The sequence below is a fragment of the Chenopodium quinoa genome, unplaced genomic scaffold, assembly GCF_001683475.1.
Source record: "Chenopodium quinoa cultivar QQ74 unplaced genomic scaffold, ASM168347v1, whole genome shotgun sequence".
Classification (NCBI taxonomy): Eukaryota; Viridiplantae; Streptophyta; class Magnoliopsida; order Caryophyllales; family Amaranthaceae; genus Chenopodium; species Chenopodium quinoa.
Genome location: NW_018742309.1, coordinates 3646549 through 3668213, shown reverse-complemented (window position 1 = coordinate 3668213; position 21665 = coordinate 3646549). Strand labels below are relative to the sequence as shown.

At 36.4% G+C, this 21665-nt stretch overlaps 1 protein-coding gene across 1 annotated transcript; it reads left to right on the top strand.

Moving 5' to 3' along the window:
* The first annotated feature begins 4667 nt into the window (after positions 1–4667).
* LOC110688240 (NEDD8-activating enzyme E1 regulatory subunit AXR1-like) lies at positions 4668–21374 on the top strand. Its single transcript, XM_021864963.1, has 14 exons — positions 4668–5255; positions 6096–6268; positions 6844–7007; positions 9978–10088; positions 11605–11684; positions 12047–12197; positions 12372–12465; positions 14178–14266; positions 16127–16200; positions 16289–16451; positions 18469–18554; positions 20190–20273; positions 20353–20533; positions 20930–21374. The coding sequence occupies exons 1-14, from the start codon at positions 5218–5220 to the stop codon at positions 21011–21013; spliced, it is 1572 nt and encodes a 523-aa protein (XP_021720655.1). The 5' UTR covers positions 4668–5217; the 3' UTR covers positions 21014–21374.
* The last annotated feature ends 291 nt before the right edge of the window (positions 21375–21665 follow it).

The window sequence follows — 21665 nt, the reverse complement described above, 5'->3', positions numbered from 1 at the left end:
GGTTTAATATTCGAGATATAACACTTTCTTGCCATCTTCTGGTCTCCCCTTAGGGAGCCGACTGTTCCATCATCCTTCTCGAACTTGAGCAGCATGAGAGATGGTATGATGACAGCTTTGGAATTGTTCAGGGTGGGCCGCCCCAAGATCATGTTGTAGGCCGAGAGCTCTTCAACTACTAAGAACCGGACTACCATGTGACGACCCTCCCCTTTCTCACCCAGGCGGATAGGTAGATCAACCCGTCCCACTGGGTGTACGACGCTTCCTCTAAACCCCACTAAAGGGTGAGATACAGGATGTATGCTGTCTGGTTTGTACTTAAGCTTTGCCAAGAACTTGTTGCTGATTAGATCAGAAGAACTGCCGGTATCTATGAGGATCCGGCCAACTCTCTGGTTGGCCACTTTGCATTTAATTACAATGGGGTCGTCATGCGGCCCCCTAACACCTCCCAAGTCCTCCTCTGTGATGACGATTTCTGGGAATGAACTCTTGGAGGTCCGCGCTTGGTTGACGGAGTTAACATCCAGCCGTCTGATGTTGTCTTTATTGCCCCTGATTGTGGGGCCGCCTCCAGCAAAGCCGCCTGCTATGGTATAGACGACAGCGTCGTCGGTGTCAGAACTGTCACCCGACCGTTGCTTCTTTTTGGCCGCCTGTTTTTGTTTGGGGGTGCATTCCCCTTGGACTTCTTGATATAGGAATCAAGGTCCCCTTTGTCTGCCAGGCGGTCCAGAAGGCACTTGAGGCTAATACATTCATTGGTTTCATGACCAATGTCCTCATGGTAATGGCAGTATTTATTTTGGTTCCAATTGCTGACAGAACTCTTCATGGCGGCTAGTTTCTCAATTGAGATCCGGCCCTTGATTTCATTAAGGATAACATGACTATCCTTGCTAAACTCATACTTAGGGGAGTATGGTTTAAATTCTTTTTTCTTTTTTTGGGACGGCTGTTCAGAGGAGTCGGCCGCCCAGATTTCTTTCCTCCTTTTCTCGTCTTTATTTGCAGACTGCTTTGGTCGGCTTTCTCTTTTATCGGACCTCTTGTCGTCCGATTGCTTCCCAGTATCACAGAGGTCGATTGCCTGAATATAGGCGTCCGCCTCCATCATGGCTTCCTGGAGGGTGGTCACCCTCTTTCTAACAAGATCAAATTTGAAGTTTGACCCGTCTTTCAGCCCTATGAAAAAATCAGTATAGGCTACCTCATCCGGCAGCCCCTGTATCTGAATCCTCATAAGGTTAAACCGCCTGATGTAGGAACGCAATCCCTCCTTCTCTCCCTGCTATATTGTCCCTAGGTCAAGGGTCGTCTTCTTAGCAGGGATGTTCATCGCAAAATTTGAAGTGAACAAGTAAGCGAGGGTCTTGAAATTATTAACACAACTGGTCGACAGGTTGCCAAACCATTGTTGGGCAATGCCCTTCAATGTGGCCGGGAAACATTTACACCATGTGGGATCATCCAACCCTTGAAGGTACATTAGGTTGGTGAACGCCATCTGATGATCTTCAAGGTTGGTAGTGCCATCATAGGCTCCTACCAACACATTCTTCACTTTGGCCGGCTGGGCAGCCTCAATTATCTCCTTGGAGAAGGCGGATGGCCGTTCTTCAAGTCTAAGCAACCTAAGTTGCCAGTCCAAAGGTTGGACATTTCTTGCCTCCTATCCTCCAAAGAGAGTAGGATGCATGAAATATTGGGGTTGCGGCACGTATGGCTGGGGTGGCACATACGGGGCCGCTTGATTTTTCTGGGAGCCGGACCGGTAGGAGGTACCGCCTGTCTGGCTCTCATAATTTGATTTTGAATACCTCAAGGAGGTATTGTGGAGACCGTCTTGAAAATCAAACGTAGAGGCCGACTCTGATAGTCGGTCATTCTTCTTCTGCTCTAGCAACATTCGAGCATCAGAATATGTTTTCTTCGACCCATCCGGCTGAACATGACGGATGGGCTTCCTCTTCCCTGGAGAAGGGAAGCGGTACTTAGTTAGATCGATCACCGGCGGCTCCCACTCCCTAGGCTTAGGGTAAGGAGTCGCCTCCCGATCCTTTACAGGCTTCTTCCTCCCAGATTGAGAGGGTCTTCTGGCCGACTGTTCCTTTGGTGGAACAGGCGTCCTCTTATTGATAAGATCCTGGATCTCCCCTTTGAAGCTATTCATGAAGGTCATGAGTTCGCTTCTAGTGATGAGGGCAGATCCCTCAGCCGCCTGTTGATGATCAAGCGGCTGGCCGGCTGGTTTACTAGATCCAGCCAGGCAATCCCGTCGATCCTTCCTTTCGGAGGGACGAGTTCGTCGAGCTCTTAAGGTCCCGTTTGAGGCCGTGTGAGTCTCGACCTCGACCTCATTGTCAGTATCCTGGTCAGTGTAGACCTGAGGATCGTCCATAGGACGCTTCTCGCTTTGATTCGGTACAAACTGTGATGCCATCTCGAAAGTACTTTCCCCACAGACGACGCCAAAATGTTTCGGGGTTTTCTGGTGTCCTACAGGAGAGTTACAATTCCGGGACTGGTATCCTTGCGCCTATACCTGCAAAACAACGGAGACTCCGGGTGGTAGGAGCTCCGCCTCCGACGATCAAGTTAGTACTTGTTTGAGGAGTGAAAAAGTGCGGAAAAGTAAAGGTGGGAGATCTGGTTCCTCAAGGGAAGGAGTGATCAGTGTGTTTAGGCTTCTCTAGGTGAGAGTAATTATTTCTGAATCCCCTTAAATGGAGGCTTAATTACAGTATTTATAGTCTCAGGATGCGTGCCCAATCCTAGGTTTAGGTCAACCTAGTGCTGATTGGGCTTTTCCCAGAAACTGGGCCTAGGTGGCCGGTTTCCTAGGTGGACATACAGCAGGCCACGTGGCGTGGCACGATTGGTCCAAGTTGGACTGATTACTGCTTGACACGTGGCAGGCCCTAGCTGGTCCATGTGGCGAACACATGGCAGGGCCTAATTGGTCCACGTGGCATATTGTGATTGGGCGGGGAAAATCCCCTAATCAACAGGGACATCAGAACCGGAACTATACTCAAGCAAAATATTGGAGAATCTTCATTTAATTGGATATATAGACATATATGGCTTTAATATAACACAAATCAAACCACATAAATTGGAAGTCCTTATAAATTAGCATCTTTATATTTTTCCTAATCAAATACAAATTAAGTCCCAATTGCCTATTACAAATTCCATTTGCCTATTCCAAATTCCAGTTGATTACAACTTATAAATAACAAGCAAACGTTCATATATACTAAATCAATCTTATTTTTCATTTTTTGACTACATAATTAACGAATTTCAACAATAACTTAACCAATTTTTGAACAATTACGAACTAAATTCACAATTACGGTACATAATTAATCATGTACAAATAAATACTAACCTCAATGATCTCACTTTGTTTGTTCACCCAATTACCAAAATCCATTTCGCTAATTAGGGCTTCACTTTTTCACCCCCAAACTTTTGGGGTTATTTTTCCTTTGGCAGCTTCAATTAACAATTTGGTGCGTTTCTTGTGGTGTGTCTTCAGCAATAGGGTGGGAATTCCAATAAATTTTTGTCGAAAATTTGGGAGGAAAAATCATGATTTATGTGGCGGATTACTCAATGCTAGTGAAAATTTAGGGAGGAAAAGGATGGTGCTTACTGACAACAAGTCCCCCTCTCTTTTACAGTTTTTTTTTTTGTTTTTATTCTGCTTTTCCAATTTCCTTTTATTTTTAAAAGTTAGATTAGTCCTAAGTTGAGCTAAGAAATCCTCGCTTTGAGAGGTGTTTTTTTTTTTTACACAAAGCATAGGCTAAGAAATCCTCCCTTTAGGAGGTGGTTTTTTTTTTTGTTTTTGACACAAAGCGAAGGCTAAGAAATCCTCGCTTTGAGAGGTGGTTATTTACAGATAAATCTTTATATTAAAATAAAGGAAAAATTGATTCTAATAATCCCACCTTTAGCCGGCTCGCTGTGAATAATCCACCTTTTGATTATTATCTAATAATCCCACCTTTATATGAGATTCTCTTCTAATGATCCCTTGTGACCGATTACCTGTACATTGGGTAAAAAAAATTTCTTTTTAATTTAAGTGACACGTGTTATTATATGATTTGTCTAAAAAATTAAAAAAGAAAAAAATTAATTTTTTTTTAAAAAGCAAAAAATGCCCAGCCATCCAAACCCCACTCCACCCCATCCCAATTTCCGGCAGTCGTCCCTTCCCACCCCCTCCGCTACCGGGATCTTTTGCTCTCCCCTCTCCCGGCTCCAGCAACCGCTGCCGAATGTTCTCCGTATCAACTTGAAGTACCTCTAGAATTTCAAAAATCAATGCCGTAAAAATTAGACCTTTAAAAGTCAGAAATGGAGAAATTCAAAGAAAGAGACTGACCTTGTGAAGACGATCAAGGGTGAATGAGGTTGCTTTGAAGCGTGAGGAATGAGACCTGCAACTTCGTCGCCATTATCGTCTAGTTTTGAGGACGATGACAGGGGTAACGACTCCATTGATTTCGGGGAGGGGGCGTTGTCGTTGGGTGGGTCGTGGAGAGGGCCGGGGAAGATTTCGGTGGTGGTGGGGATGGGGAAGGGGCTTCCGGAGGGTGGAGGGGGTGGGAAGGGACGGTTGCGGGAGTTTAGGATGGGGTGGCGTGGGGGTTTGAGTGGCTGAGGTATTTTTTATTCTTTTTATTCTTTTAAATTTTTTAGTTTCTCTCTTTTTTTTTTTTTTTAATTTCAACCAATCACAAAGTGACACGTAACATATTTATCCATCAAAACCGGTTACCAACAGATTAGGGATCAATAGAAGAAAATCGCCTATAAAGATGAAATATTGAATAAAAATCAAAAGGTGGGATCATGGGAATCAAATTTTCCTAAAATATATTTGGTTTTTCTTTTTTTTGAAGGGTGACTTATATACTTCGTTTCAATAAACCCCCAGTCGCTCACTTGCTCTCTCAAAGACGGCCTCCACCATCGCTCAACACCCTCTGACTATTCCGGCAACGATTACAGTTTGCATTTGTTCTTTGCTCATCTAAACCAAACGCATATACTGCTTCTCACTCACGGTCGCACCCGTGTTCGAGTTCGAGTTCAAGTTCAAGTTCAACACATTACAACATCTCAAAAAACTGCGTTACAAGCAAGCCAAAAACCCAGGCCTTGCTGCTTCAAGCTACCCGATTTCTATAATCAATGGCAGAACCTAAAGTCAAATACGATCGACAACTTCGGTATTACATCTTCTTAACTCCATTATTCTTGAATTGTTGTTTTTATTGACGAATTTTGAGTTTGGTTTTTTTGATAATCATTAGGTGATTGAGCATTTTTGGTGTTGTAAATTGTTGAATTTCTTACATGTTTTGTTTTATTCTTATTGAATTTTCAATTGGGTATTTGGGTGTGTGCTAGAAGATTTGATGATTTCATGGTTGATTGTGCTCATAATTTTGTTTAATCTGCAATTTAAATTCAATTTCCTCATATATTTCCTGGACTATTTGAAATTTTCGTTGTTTTATTTGTTAGCATAAGTATCTGTTCTTTTAACCTTTAAAAATAAAATAAAATTATGCTGAGTATTATTTAGGATGAATCAGTTAAATCAAGCTCACATCTTTTAATCAGTTATAAATAGTTTCATTTAGTAAAAATCAGTTTTGTTCAGTAAATATTAGTTTTTGATAAATTTGATCATTAAAAATCAGTATCTGAAGAGAACAAATACACATTGAATAAATAAAAATCAAGTATTACTCAAAGTCAAGTTTTATTGGAAAAATAAAGTTCAATCAATAAAATTAATTGAAGTTTCAGCAAAATTAAGGCGAAGACTGAAGATAATAAGGCCAAAGAGGTGTTTAGTTGAAGAGTAAGAGAATACTTAACTCAGATTCAAGGTTAACTCATTTTTCACCTCGTACCATTGGCTATATTGACGTGCAAATGTAGGTACACTTAACTTTGTATCCTATACTTGAGACCAATGTTGTGAAAGATCTTATTTCTATTGCAACTTCACAATTAGTTTGCTGAGAAAGGCAAGAGGTAATAGCAATTACTGGCTGCAGGATATGGGGTGAGCAAGGACAAGCAGCATTGGAAAAAGCGACTGTCTGTTTGCTGAATTGTGGACCTACTGGGTCTGAAACTTTGAAGAATTTGGTTCTTGGTGGGACTGGCAGCATCACTGTGGTTGATGGATCAAAGGTCGAACTGGGTGATCTTGGAAATAACTTCATGGGTATTCTTCTCTCCCATTCTGAAAATTTTATCTCCTTTTTTGCCTTATGATACCTTCTTTTGGGTGCAACTGTCGTAAGTAACTGCATTGTTAAACACAATTGTGTTAAAAATCATATTACAATTTCTGGACTGATGACAAATTTGTCTTAGAATTTAGCTAATCTTTGATCTGCGGCTTTCATCTTGTTATGCTTGAAGCTGCTAATGCCCTGGTTTAACTGAATAATTCTGTAAGTATATGAAGTTTTAAAGATTATAATAGGAAAATTAAGCATACACAAAGCACCATATCAACATTTAGGGCTCTTTGTTGTTCTTTGCTGTAATGCATTGTATCTCTTACATTTTGTTGGTATATATTTCTCAGGATATCTTGGATGTATGAGTAATTTGTCTTTACTTCTGTAAATACTGTTCAATACTATTTTGCTTAAGCTTTTCCTTTCCTCATGGTAGTTTGATGGTTCATGACTATTGCTTCTCTTTATATCGGTGTGTTCTGAGTAACAAACTTCCTTTTCTTTTCTATTTAGTATACATTGGCTTTCTAATTGTTTCTTATGGGATGTCTAGTGGATGAAACCAGTCTTGGTGAATCAAAGGCAAAATGTGTCTGTGCATTCCTGCAAGAGCTCAATGATGCTGTGAATGCAAAGTTTATTGAAGAAGTACCTGAGAAGTTAATTGAGTCAAATCCATCATTCTTTTCACAATTTACCTTGGTGATAGCTACGCAGGTATGCATTCTCATCCAGCTTTTAATTGTGCTTTTTCTTGATCATCAACTATTAAAGAATGATTTAAGGTGTTTCTTGAGATATCAACTAATGTACCTGGCATAACATGCTTGTTATGGATTTCCATTTTATGTTTTCTAATCTTTTGTTTGTAAGCGCATGTTGTGCAACTGTCTTTATGTAATGGTGTACTAAAGTTATTTTTATTTATTTTTAGATTTACATAGCATCTCCTTGTACAATATATTTGCAAATTATTAAGAGAACAAAACTTAATGAAGAAAGAAGATATTCATGGAAGGTAACCAAAAATCAAAAGCTAGGAAACAAGTTGCTGAAACAAATACACCTTAGTGCATAGAGAATGGGTAGGAGAAGAAAGAGGGGTGTGAAACATGTTACATATTAACATCTTATTGAGTAAATGAATGCATGATAAGATGGACATATTTTGTGTTTGTCTCAGACTATTTTAAGATTTTACCCTATGTTACATGGACACAAGTTCAAGTATCCAATATGGGTACGGATCCGAGTATCCGATACGTCATTTTCAAAAACTTAGGATACGGAGACACCATCTTATCTTTGGACACGGGTACAAGATACGGTAATAAATTTTTTAACATAATAATTTTAAAAAATACAGTTAGTCTTGTTTGGGGAGACAAAAATTTATTTAATTTTACATTAAAGAAGGTGAAGCCTTTTACAGCCATTACCCTACTACGTGGAATTGTGGACTACAACACATGATTTTCAACTTCTTGTTGTGCATACCAAAAAAAAAAAACCTCATTACTTTTACAGGCTTACAGCTATAAACATTAAAAAAAAAAAATTTATCCCTTGTATCATTTTACTTTAACAATTTACCAACAGGAAATGACATTAAAATGAAAAAAAAAAAGTAAAAAACCTTCTTCTTCCTCTCCCTCTCTCTAAGCTCATTCATGGCCGCCATGAATGTCCCAAGTTCCCGACTCCTCTTCTTCGACGACATTGTCGTACCTGACCAGATGACGTATCCGAAACGGATTTCATACCGGATCCGTGTCGGGTCGTGTTGACCCGGGTATGACTGCAAAAATGCCATGTCCATGTAACATAGATTTTACCTACACTAGATTAATTTGTATCATTCTGTTATAATGCCTTTCTTCTCTGTTCGTGTGTCATGATTCTAGGCAAAATCATGAAAATGCCTGTGAGTCAAAGATAAGTGACACTCATTGGAAATGAAGACTATTACTATGAAATAATCCTCTTTATTCAATGGGTAACGTAAAGGGTTAGTGCTTCTTTAATTATATTGGTAAATAATTATTACCATAGATTTATTGACCTTAGGTTAGTGATAAATGTTCCGAATATTTTACGCCAAATCCCACATTCAACTAGGTCATGGGGCCTATTCACGCATAGTGTAATTTAGAAATTTATTATAAAATATATTTCTTTAATTGAGCTAGCTAGCTTAAAGTTTGTGTACAAGGTTAGGAAATATAAGTTCAGTAAGTTTATTTAAGGGTTATTGATTCTATAGCATGAGATTCATGACTAAAAAAAGTTCATATATAAAATCAAGGGTAAAAAAATGAAGCTGTGTGCAAATCATAGAAATGAACAAGGGATAGGAAGTGCAAAGGCATTTAAAGCTTTTGAAGCTAGAAAATTGAGTTGGTTTACAGGTCTGCTATGTTGGTGATAACTACTAGCTGGCTGTATGTTGACACCGGAGTTCTCAAAGGCAGAGAGAGAGGGAGGGAGGGAGGGAGGGGGGGGGGGGGGGAGGGGGAGAGGGAGAGGGGGAGGGAGGGAGAGGGGGAGAGGGAGAGGGCAGAAATTTGATCACTATTTTATGAATTCACAGCTGGCATCTTCTTTACAACTTTTTTATGTTATAATTTACCTATCAATCTGTGTGAAATGGATGTGAATTTTCATTTAGCATCTTTAACATAATAATTAAATATGTACTTTTGTGCCGCATTGTACTGATTTTTGTTGCTGTATCATGATGTCAAAATTCCCTAACCACAATCACAGATCATTTGCTTTTGCAAGGGTTTGGCTCTAGCTGTTTTCTACTTTCCCAATTTTTCTAATTAGTTTTCCTGAAATATTGTCTTCCCACTTTTTAGACAGTTAGATTTATTCAGTTTCAATACCACCATCACCACCACAAAAAATAAGGGCCACCATTCCTATCCACAGTTGCCACTTTGATGGATGCAATAACGGTGCTGCATATAATAGTTCTGTTGATGTAGAATGTTTTGTTGTCTGTCTATAGGCCTATATTGGCTTCATATTGGCTCATTGTTAGTTGTTTTGGCTGACACATGATGGAACTTTATAACTTAGTGGATAAAGATTCTGCAAGTTGGTAATTAGATACATCTCAGTTGGCACATTTCTTATCAGCAGATACTTGAAACCATGTCAGCCAGCCTTGCTCTTTTCCACCAAAATGGACTCTATTTTTGTCCATGCCCCTATCAAGAGCCATTTATGCCTTGTAACCTAACCTAAATCTCTTTCCCTCCTCTGCACTTACCCAATATCATTTCTGTAATTTGAGTACTGTGTGCAAATTGCAATGCAACTAAATATGAAAATCACAGTTCATGATTAGCTTGGATTACATGGAGCAAGGAGGAATTTTTTTTAATGATCTAATCTTTCACTTCATCTTATGCTAAGAAGTAAATGTCTAATTGTGGTCCAAAGTGAAGGGTATTGATGTGTTGAATGATGGTAATAGTAAGTAATCATGAAATGTTTGTGATGTTTGAAGTTATTTTCTCTTATGAAGTTTGAAGTTTGTAATTCTCATATACCTTTTCTGATGATGTATGCATCAGTCTCACTTATTGCTTAAGTTGGTTAAACCTTTGGTATCAGTCCTTGCTGTATGTTAATATTGATGTTGTAACATATTCCTGAAAAAGTTACATTATCGTACAGTTGGTGGAAGACAAGATGATAAAGCTGGATAGAATCTGCAGGGAGGCTAATGTGATGTTAGTATTTGCTCGATCTTATGGCCTAACTGGCCTTGTACGTGTTAGTGTAAAGGTAAGGCTTAGAAGTTTTGATATTTATGCTGTTTATGTATTTATCTAAAGTGTGCTAACTTCTTAAATATGCATGGATTCCATCTTTTGGTAAAATCTCATTTATACCATGGTAATGTTCCATGGTATAACTTTTTCCCAACATCCAATGGTATAAAATTTACCGTGGATGGGAATACTCATATAATGGATGATGATTGGTATTCTTATTTGTGGAATTTTCTATTTAGTTGTTTTTGGATTGAGTAGCCAAAATTTGAAATATATATTGAAAATATGTATTGATTCTGATGGTGTATTCTTTTTGTATAATGCAATTGTTTTTTCTGGTCACACCTTGACTGTGTTTGTTCTGATTGCATATTCGTTTTCCAATAATTGACAAATGTGTTTATTTTATATATGTATCAATTAACATTTCACCCAGCATTTACTTTGGTTTTGAGTGGGTTGAAAATGATTGGAGGCCTTCCATTATCACACCCGAAAACCAAATTTCATAAACAACTTTTCCCTTAGGAACATGAAAAACAATTATATACTCCTGTCCGAAAATTATGCGTACACTTTTTACTGCATTTAATTTTAGGCGATAAATTGTGGTTGGATGATCAATTGTTAATTTAATATAAAAGTCGGTGTGATGGTAGTTAGTGGGGAATCAATGTAGTTATTTTTAATGAAAAAGTAGGTTTGGTATAAAGATTGTGGGCTCAAAAGGAAGGTAAGAAATAGTTCATGATTGATGGAACCTTACTGAAAAAGGAAGTGTTCAAACTATACTGGGATGGGTAAAGTGGTAAACATGGAAAGTGTTCAAACTATTCATTGGATGTACGGAATAGTACTTGAATAACCTGACATTAACCCATCTATTTTCTCTCTCCAATGATCACTGCAACATCACCTTCCTTACTCTCTTTGTCTCTCAATTAATTAAAATTTCCCCACTTAAAAACATCCAAAGCCCAGGATTGCTGGCTGTAGCAGGTTGCAGAAAAACTGGTTGTGGTGGGTGGTCTAACTTATGTCATGGACTCATGGTGGTTACGGACAAAGGAAGTCCATGGTGGAGGTTGAGAAGAGAGAAAAGTCAGTAGGTTCTTGGAGAACACTTTCGAAAAAGAAGAAGGGGATAAACTGAGGAAATAAATAGAACATAAGTGGTCTTTTCCTGTTTTCATTGGGTTATTATAGTCCTGCAATAGTTTCATTAAATGGAATTTTGAGTTCCTTGAGAGACTGTTTTAAGAAGCTGCAAATTGTAGATTTCGTTTTTAAAGTCTTTAGAAGCCATTTGGGTTTCTTGGGAGCCCAATTCTGCTTTTACTTAGCCCTGTTTGGAAATGGGATTCAACTAAAAAAAAACTGTATGAGCCTAACTTCTTACTACTGCTGCATTCTGAATCTAGTGAAGTAGAGTATTTTGCAATAAAATTTGTGGAAAAAAACTTTCTTGTATTATTAAATTTCACTCGGATATGACCTTACTATCTTTTTGCTTGTCTTGGTATCAGGAGCACACTGTGATTGAATCTAAGCCTGACCATTTCTTGGATGATCTTCGGTTAAATAATCCATGGCCAGAGCTCAAGAGGTGGTATTTTCTGTTGAGTTAATCATGTCTCCTAAATAAGCTCTACTGTATTGCCTGTGAATGCATAATTTCACGATTCTTGTAGCTATGCAACCATGACAGACTTACATTATTTGTGGCTTAATTTTTGATAAATTGTTATATAAGAGCTAGAAGTCTTAATTTTTGACAGACTTACAATCCTACTTTTGTACATGTTCATGAGTCACATCCCCTTGGTGGCACATAGGGAAAAAAAAAAAGAAAAGAAAAGAAAAGAAAAGGTGGCATTAGATTTAATACATGGTCTTGTTTGGGTTGGGTGATATATGAATTATGATTGTCATTTCCTATGCTGAATGCTTACTGTTTTATGGATACAGGTTTGTAGAATCTATTGATATAAATGTGCAAGATCCGGTTTCTCACAAGCACATACCCTATGTTGTGATTCTTGTAAAAGTGGCTGAGGAATGGGCTCAAAGTCACGGTGGTGCCCTTCCATCAACTAGAGAAGAGAAAAAAGAGTTCAAGGTTTGATTATTGTCAAATTTGATTTGTAAAATATATTTTTTTAATTACTTGACATTGCATTTTGTTGAAGAATTCTTCCTTATTTTTGTAATTTTCTGCTTATTTAATTTAATTTTGATTTTTATATGAGAATTTTCTTTTAATAGTCTTTATCTTATCTATAACACACCTTAGGATCTTCTCAAATCAAAGACGATTGGTCTTGATGAAGATAACTACAAAGAAGCTGTTGATGCCTCCTTTAAGCTCTTTGCTCCTCGAGGAATCAGTGAGTAATTACTTCTCTGCTACATCAATTGTTCTTGCTACATGAGCAATAATGTATACTATTGTACTGAAATTGAGACTACTGTTTTTCATTATGCTATGCCACACTGCCACGTGATGCAATAGATCTACACTGGTGTGTATATGTATGTTAATCTTTTCTATCAAAGCCTAGCTACTATTAACGTTGGCACAGTTTATTAAAATTCTTAAAGAGTTTTGCTAGTCTAGCTTGGAATCAGATCCCAAATTGCTCTGATATATGAGGGTGTTATTGGTTTCCATAATATGGTGTTTATGAACATCACCTTGTCATGGGTCCAAGGTGGCGCAACTTGTGCGATCACACAGGCCCCCAGATTTTTGATGTTTAGTTTTATGTGATAAACATAAATTAGGTGTGTGTATGAGCTTTGAGACCCCTGCTTCTTGAAATCATTGTTGAACTGCTGGGGACTGAGGTAAAGATACTACTTACCTCTCCAGATCTGTGATATTTCTTGTAAACTAGACAATTGGAATTTCGAAATAAACCCACTAATCTATCACACTGTCAGTGCAGCAACTGCCAATAAATTCCTTCTGGCTTATTTTCTTGATTGATTATTTTTAATCATCTCATGTTGTTCTTTATGTTCATGCAATTGACGACTGTTTTCTTAATTTACTGGAATTTGTTAAGTTCGTAAATTATGTATTTATATTTAAGTATGAGTTAAGGGACCAATTTTGAGAACTTGTATAGGGCCCTTTTTAAGCTTCTTTTCTACAGAGTCAATAGAATTATGTTTGTTTGATGAATGAGCTGCTGGATGTGTCTATAGAAGGTATTTGTCGTGCCTACCTTTGTAATGTATAAATTATATGTGCAGTCTGGTTTATTGCTTTGGTCTGTTATAAATTGGAATTTGATCTAAGCTTTGCATTGGTCTCTTGAATTTGTGTACTGTAGGGTGGATTTAATAGTAAGTGTCTTCTCTTGTTTTGCCCTTTTTATGGATGGTTTGGTTGAGGTTATTAGGTCTTTCTAAGTTGTGCCCTGTTGCTTGTTAGTTATGCTTCAAATCTTTAGAGAATTTGTTGGGCAAAACATTGTAGGGTTCTTTGAAAAACTGTTGTTTTTTCAGGGATCATGTTCTTCCTTTTTTTTTTTTTTTTTTTTTTTTTTTTTTTTTTTTTTTTTTTTTTTTTTTTTTTAAGCCCTCCGATTGGGTATTAGCTCTAGAAGTATTATGTGAAATATCTCATGATTGTATTTGTGAGTGATTGAAAGGCTTAGAAAAAATTTGATCTTTTTTTTTTTTTTTTTTTTTTTTTTTTTTTTTTTTTTTTTTTTGAGGACACCTTATTGTGCTGTAAATAGCAGTAGAATTGTAATTGCCAAAAAATTTGGTTAGAAGAAAATTTTTGCTCATTGTACGACCAAAAATGAATTACCATGTCTTATTTCTGATATCTAGAATCTAGATCCAAGAAAAAGAAAAATGAAGAAATAAGGGAGTAAGACATGGGTGGCAGAAAGTAATTGGCCAAATCCATGCAAGGACCATATATACATAGAGACAGTCTGCCACCATACTGATCAGATATACAAACACATTTGATGTCAGAATTTGGTCTTATATAAAATTTCTTGTTTGAAATTTGAGTTTTGGATTAAAAGTTTAGTTGGTTCAATTATTCTTATGAGCTGTATCTCTTTTCAACTTATAGGTCCAAATCTGATGCAAATACTGAAAGACAGTTCTGCTGAAATTAATTCCGATTCATCTGATTTTTGGGTGATGGTGGCGGCCTTGAAGGTTGGTAATCTGTTGAGTTGTTTCAGAGACAAGTACTTTCTATGTTTTTTGACTACCTTATCTGTATACTTAGAATTAGGATATAATTATATGCTTCAGTTCATATTAATATTGTACTTAAGTTTTGCTGTATATTTGTTTGTGAAAATTATGCTATGATAAGATAACATTATATTTTTAGATTCTTGATCTTGCATCCTGGTGTTCAGGTAGGTTTATAGACAGCTATTATTCTTTTCCTGTATGTCATCTTCTGCTTGATGTCACTCGCTAGTAGTCAGAGCTTCTGACTGCTACCTTTTGTAGCTAATTCAACTGTGCATTTAATAGCTGTATTGTTAATAGATGTGATGCGTAGAAGGTCCCTAGAGCCTAGGCAAAAAGTCTCTTGAGCCTAGGTGCAAGGCATGTGCCTTGGGACACAAGGAGCACGTATCTCCCACTGTATTATTATTCAGTTAATGAGTTCCTTATCAAAATACAATAAAATTAAATTTTCAAATTAAAAAACGAAAAGTTATGTTATTTATTTTTAAATTATACATAGGCCCATGTCCCACTGTGTACTCACATAATTGAAAAGGGAGAGAAATAGTTAAATATGGGTCATGTGAATATAATGTCACTGCCTAGTCAGGTAAAAAGGTAAGAAAAGGGCTGCTGGTAGTCTGGTACAGGGTACTCGCAGAGAAAGAGAAAGAAAAGGTGAAAGAGAGAAATGGTAGATCAGAGAGGAGGGGAAGGGATCAAGAAAGAATGAAGGCAATAAAAAAACAGAGACAATGGAGAAAGAGGTATAAATGGAGATCGAAGAAACAGAGGGTGAGCAACATATTTTGAAGACAGAGAATGTAAACTAACTTGAATAAGCTTGACCAGAGATAACCACTGGGGCAGATGATGTTGACAATCACCAGAGAGGTCTCTCCGGCAAATTATGTCTATCAGCAACCACTAATATGTCAATCACTTCCAATCTGTGCGTTACACCCTTTTTTCTTTATTAATAAACCAAGCTTTCAATTTGTGGGCTAAAATGAAGGCTGCCCATGCAATTCATTTGAGGGATTTTGCTTAAAAATGCATCTTAAAGACTGGATATGATCTAATCCTAGTTTCCTCCTCTCGCATCTTAACGATATCCATATTATAGGCTTTGGTGATATATTTTCTCATTCGTTGTGCTCTTGCAGAAAACTAATGTTGTACATAAGTGAATATATATTCCCTATCTCAATTTTCCATGGCTTATTAACGTGAATCTAGGAATAAGTTAGATTGTATCTCGGACAGATTTACTTATGTTTATCATTGCACTTGGCACTAGCACATAATACTTCAGGCAATCGATTAGATGGTTGTGTTCAATGATTCCTTACTCTTTAATCTTGTTACTTGAAAAAGTGATAAACATAAGAATCCCAAACAATATTAGTGCCTAATTATTTATTGTCTGGCCTCATACAAAATGGTTAATTGGGAAATGGAGCTCTAAAATTGCATTATGCATTAGTGGCTGTTTGGAAATTGTCTTGTTGTCAGTGCTCTCACTTTTGGAGTTGATGAGTTGAATTATGCAGAGGGAAATAGAGTAAATCAGATTTTATTTTTCTCGTAGAGAGTACATAAGTTCCTGAACATGTTTTAAATAGAAATCATTTGGATGGAACAGTCTCTATCTCAATATATAAGTCTGCCATATATTATTAGTGGCTAGAAAAACCATATGACCTATGTACATATATCATTGGTTCTTGATTTTGTGTTGTTTTAGTTGCTGTTTGTTTGAGATTTTTGCAGACTGTGTATATAATGCATCCTTGCTTTTCTTATTCTCTTTTGTTTAATGTAATGGTGCAGGAATTTGTTGCTAACGAAGGTGCTGGTGAAGTTCCGCTTGAAGGATCAATTCCTGATATGACATCTTCAACAGAGTAACTAACAAATTTATTGAAGCAAGATATTCAATTAATATTCCTTGTGGCAAATTTGTTTTGCTTACTTCTCTTCATTTCCCGTCAGGCAATACGTGAATCTCCAAAAGGTTTACCAGGCTAAGGCTGAAGCTGACTTTCTTGCTATGGAGAAGCGTGTGCAAAATCTTCTGAAGAATATTGGTAGAGATCTGCAAAGCATTTCCAAGATGACAGTTAAAGGTTTTTGCAAGAATGCTAGAAAACTCACAGTAAGTATGATAAGATTTTGCTGTTCTTGTACTTTGTAAGCACCGTGACTGGCTTTACTTTTGCTGTTCTTGTACTTTGTAAGCACCGTGACTGACTTCACTTTTTGCTTGACGTGCCTGTTGCTGTTTCACCAAAGGAGTAGGTTATTGTTTGATGTGCCTGTTGCTGTTTGTGTCACTAGACTGTAAACCATCTTGCTTTGAATATTGATGTGCAATTTTGCTTACACTTTTCCTCCTGATTGTCTCTCACTACACTCTCAATTCCTTAAAGCCTTGTTGTATTTTTTAATTTAGAATTCATTGGTTCTATGTAGTTCTCATAATATATATTGGGAGAACTACATAGTATTATCCGACTTAGCTGTATCATAGGCCTTCCTGAGGTCTATTATTATCATGCAGCTTCTTTGAGTTGTATTTTTCCTTTATTGTTTTTGAGACCTTGACATACTAGGACATTATTCATGTTACATCTACCAGCCACAAAACCACCTTGGGGAAGAAATTTTTGCAGTTGAGAATAAAATAGCTTTGTTATGCTCATATTAGTCATATATGTCGCAGTACATTAGGCTATTTGCCTATAATCTCCCACTTCATTTCAAATTTTTGAACCATAGTAAAAGTACTTTTGTTTACAGTATCTAGCAGCTTTTAATTTTGAAAAGTTTCCACATTTGCTCCTGTTATAGCATTACCAATAATTGACCTAGTTGCTTTAAAGGAAATCACTACCATAGTCATCTTTTTAAATCCTGGTGCTTTAGTTTGAGGAATATATTAAAAATGGTATCATTAATTTAATTTCCAGTAGTCTTCAACAAAAAAAAAAATCATTTTCAGTAAAGACAGTTTAATAAAGTGTGTTGATCCTCTGCAAATTTGGCTCTTAACACTACTATCTCTTGCTTCTGTTACCTTTTGCTTGATCCAAGAAATCAGCTGAGTATTGTACATAAGTATCTTGAATCTTCTGATAATCTGTGACCCATTCACCCTGTTCGTTCCTCTCTGCATTGATTTATTTTCTGATGTTCCGGCTTTCATGCTCTATTAAGACACGAGTACTACGTATTTTCCTCCCTATTAACCAGCCAATTTATATTGACCTTTTGTTGAAACAGAAATATTATAATGATGAAGTTGATTATAAGCTTGGCCTCATGCCTTTGTTGGCTAGTGCAATATCCTTAGGGTTAGCTTGTAATTTCTCTTGTGCCATCAACAGTTTCTTTAAAGCCCTTGTATCAGTGACTTGAATATTGTTAAAGCCTTCCTGATTAAGCTTCCCAAGATCTTCTTCAACAGCTTCATTTTCTGAGTTACTTTATACATTTATGTCCTGAGACTAGCCTCTTCTAAGATGAAATAATTATGTTTATTAAATTGGTAACTGATTCCACATTTTATAGCATTTGAATCTGGTTTAAAAATTAAACTTCATCACTGGACTGTGATCAAATTTTCCTTAACATAACCTCTGTAGTAGGGTAATCAGTAATCAGTAATCAGTAATCAGTGCTCCACTCATCACTTGCATTATTCTAAGAGACACCTATATAAAGAACTAGATTCCCTTAATTAGGAGCTTGTTTGACAATAATGCGTTCAGAATCCAGGTCCAATATGATTCTGTACTTAGAGCCACCTATGTATAACTAGATTCTGTACACTTTTGTCAAAGGCTAGTTTTCGTATTCATCATGTTATTGTTTTAACTTTCTGAGCAGTAATACTGCTCCCCACCTCTAAAAAATCATTATCTTAGGCTCTTAGCTTCCTGAGCAGCAGCTTCTTTTAATAAGTGTGCATATTTCTCTTTCTTCTTGTTAGAAGCTGTTATGTTATTCCATAAGTTGGAGATCTAGCATGATTGAGCCCATATATGTGGATCCACTAGATCCAAGAACCTTTTCGTTGTAACATTGTTTTCATTGAGGATCCACTAGATCCAAGAACCTTTTCTTTTTTACTCTTAATTTCCTTGTGTCGTAATTATACTTCATTTTCCTAGGTATGCAGATACCGGATGGTCGAAGAGGAGCTCAACACTCCTAACCTTTCCGAGTTGCAGAAGTATTTGACAGATGAGGATTATAGGTATTATTTTTGTTGTCACAAAGCAGTGTTTTTGTACTATCTATCCTTTGCAATCTGAATACTTCTGGAAAAATTGCTTTGCATTTTTAATGTTACTCCCTTTGTTTCAAAATAAATGCCCTAATTAAACTAAGCCATGCATCCCAACGCAGAACTTTGACCAAAACTATCATTAATTATCAATAAGGATAAATTATAAATATTTAATATTCGGAAACTATATGTTGAGACGATTCTAACAAGTACCCACGTGATTATATTTTTCCTTATATACTTTGTTTTTTTTAATACTCTCAACACTCCTAGCAATCTCTCACCCCCATTTTAAGTGTATTAAATCATGTAAGACCCACTTTTCTTAAACTAGGGATTTCAACGCGTGCGATGCACGCAATATGACTAATCTTTTGAGAAGAATTATTATCGGTGGTCTTTATGCCCTATGCTTATTTGCATGACTCTTTGTTTTAACTTTTTGCTTATAGGTGACAAATGTGTTACTTTCGTAGAGCTACTTTGATTTAGCGAGTGAACGGCAAAAAAATCGAGTTTAAGAAATAAAAATGTCTAATAATTTTTAAGTACTTATTGAGATGAATTAAATAAATTTAATAAGATATCTCACAATTGTATAATTCTTGTATACCTTATATATTAAAACTAATTTAGGGTCTCTTTGATACTTTGTATTAAATATTGATCAAATTCCAAATAGGAAAAACAAACAAAAATGGAGAGGGTAAAAGGTGGTTTTAAATATTGGAATAAACATCTTTTTTATTTGCAAATAATTGAATTTAGGAGATTCAAGAGACAATTTTAAGGCTTTTGAAATCAAATGGGGTAAATATGTAAAATAATATTTTTAGGGATATGAAGGCCCATGCACTATTCATAAGAATTTTGTTATACTTTTTACAAGGTAAATACCGTGCAAAAATGTGTGTTGCAAGTATTAAAAACGGAGGAAGTATGAATCATTAACATTGGTCAAAGTGGATTATGTAAATAGTGCAAAAAAGTCAAATGGGGCATTTATTTTGAAACTTAGGGACTAGGGAGTAAGAAATTTATGGCCGTGGGCCTTATAACTTTATGTGTGATTTGCTGTGTAATGAGCTGCTGGAGCAATACAATAAAATTAAGTTTGTCGGAGAACTCTTGGCGCACAACTGCTATTTACTTGCCTTGTAAATAGCATGAATAAGACAAAAGAGTGGTGGATGAGTTGTAAATATGAACATTGGTATAAAATACCATTAAATAGGTAAATAGTATTATTAAATAGGTAAATAGTACCATTAAATGCTTTAGTACTATAAATGTTTTTCTAGTGGTACAAATAGATATATATAAATTGTACATCAAATATTGTACCACTACTGTTACCTATATATAGTACTACTAAGAAAACCTATATTCTAATAGTATAAAAAACATGTATAATAGTACATTAAAAAAATACCACTGTAACCATAAAAATTACAAAAATTATCAAATGTCATGTGAATATACCAGTTAGTCCTCCTATATGCATCCTAAATAAATAGCTGCTATGCGCCTAGTTGCATTCAAGTTTATCATTATTCTTTTCCTTAAAAATGCTTGACAATATATTCCCCCTTTTCATACCAGCATGGCTGTTGGGTTTTACATCTTGTTGCGAGCTGCAGATCGTTTTGCTGCCAACTATAATAGTTTTCCGGGCCAATTTGACGGGTAACTTGAACTCTCTGGAATAGATACATGTCGTTATAATTTAGTAATGGATCATAATGTTGCAACTTCATCTTGGCAGAGAGATAGATGAAGATATATCTCGTTTGAAGACTTTAGCTGTAAGCTTATTGACCGACATGGGCTGTAGTGGCTCAATCTTGACCGAGGATCTCATTTATGAAATTTGCCGGTTTGGAGCTGCAGAGCTCCATGCAGTCGCTGCTTTCATTGGTGGGATTGCTTCACAGGAAGTGATTAAGGTATACTACATTGGTCTAGTATTTATGGTTTTATTCTGTTATTGTCCAAGTTCCATAGTGCCAAGAGTTGGATCTTATAGCTATATGAGTAGAGGAACACTTGAAAGCTATGACTTTAGCGTTTGCTGGCTTCGCTGGCAAGTCAAGCTCTATGGCTTCAAACTGTGTTTTTCCTCTGAATGGTTTCTCAGATCTGTTGTTTATCATGTGCAGTTCTCATCAACAATAATAATAAGTAAAAAAAACAACCATCCATTATAGAATGCATATCACACCAGTTTCGGCTACTGCCATATTGAATTTTCTTCGCATTAGCTGTTGCCATCATTCTGATTTGCTGTTGGGGCATATGCGAAAATCTTGTCTCTAACTAGTCATTTTTCTTTGTCCATGCAGCTTATCACAAAACAATTTATTCCCATGACTGGAACGTTCATTTTTAATGCCATTGATCACAAGTCTCAATTATTGCTCTTATAGTAAGTGTTTACGCAAGAGTAGCTGTCACGTTGGCACGCATTTTGGCTACCATTCTCTTGCATAATGTGTAGAAAAGCTTAAAGTATACTGTCATAGTTGGGCGATTCCCAAACTTAGTTGATCAATCTTTTGTAGCTTTGAGGGATACTGGAATCCTGCATTCCTTTTTAAACTAACTCTCTCGTTTTGTTGGAGATGTACAAACCTTCATTGTAATTAGTGCTCCGTAATATATATACTTAACAAGTTACCATCAGATCTCATGGAAAGTTGAGAGCTACTACGTAAAATGTATGACTAGAAAGTTGTTACTCTTATACTTATTTTTTATTTTATTTATACCGTTTAGATTTCTATATTATTCACACAATCTCATTTGATCATCTTTTGTGATTTGTACGTAAGGAAAAATATAGTTTGTGGATCTAGTTAGATTTGTTTTGATATCTACTTTTCAAATACAAAACTTTTTATACATACCTCAGTTTTTTTAGTTGACACGTAATCCTCTTGATGAAGTTTATTTTTAGTTGACACGTTTCTTTTTTGGGTAAGTTTTATACCTTGGATTACTAGTGTACCCTACTTGCTTTATCATTGTCTCTCATTCTCTCTCCTCTCTTTAATATGTGTACTTAAATTAAACGCGTTA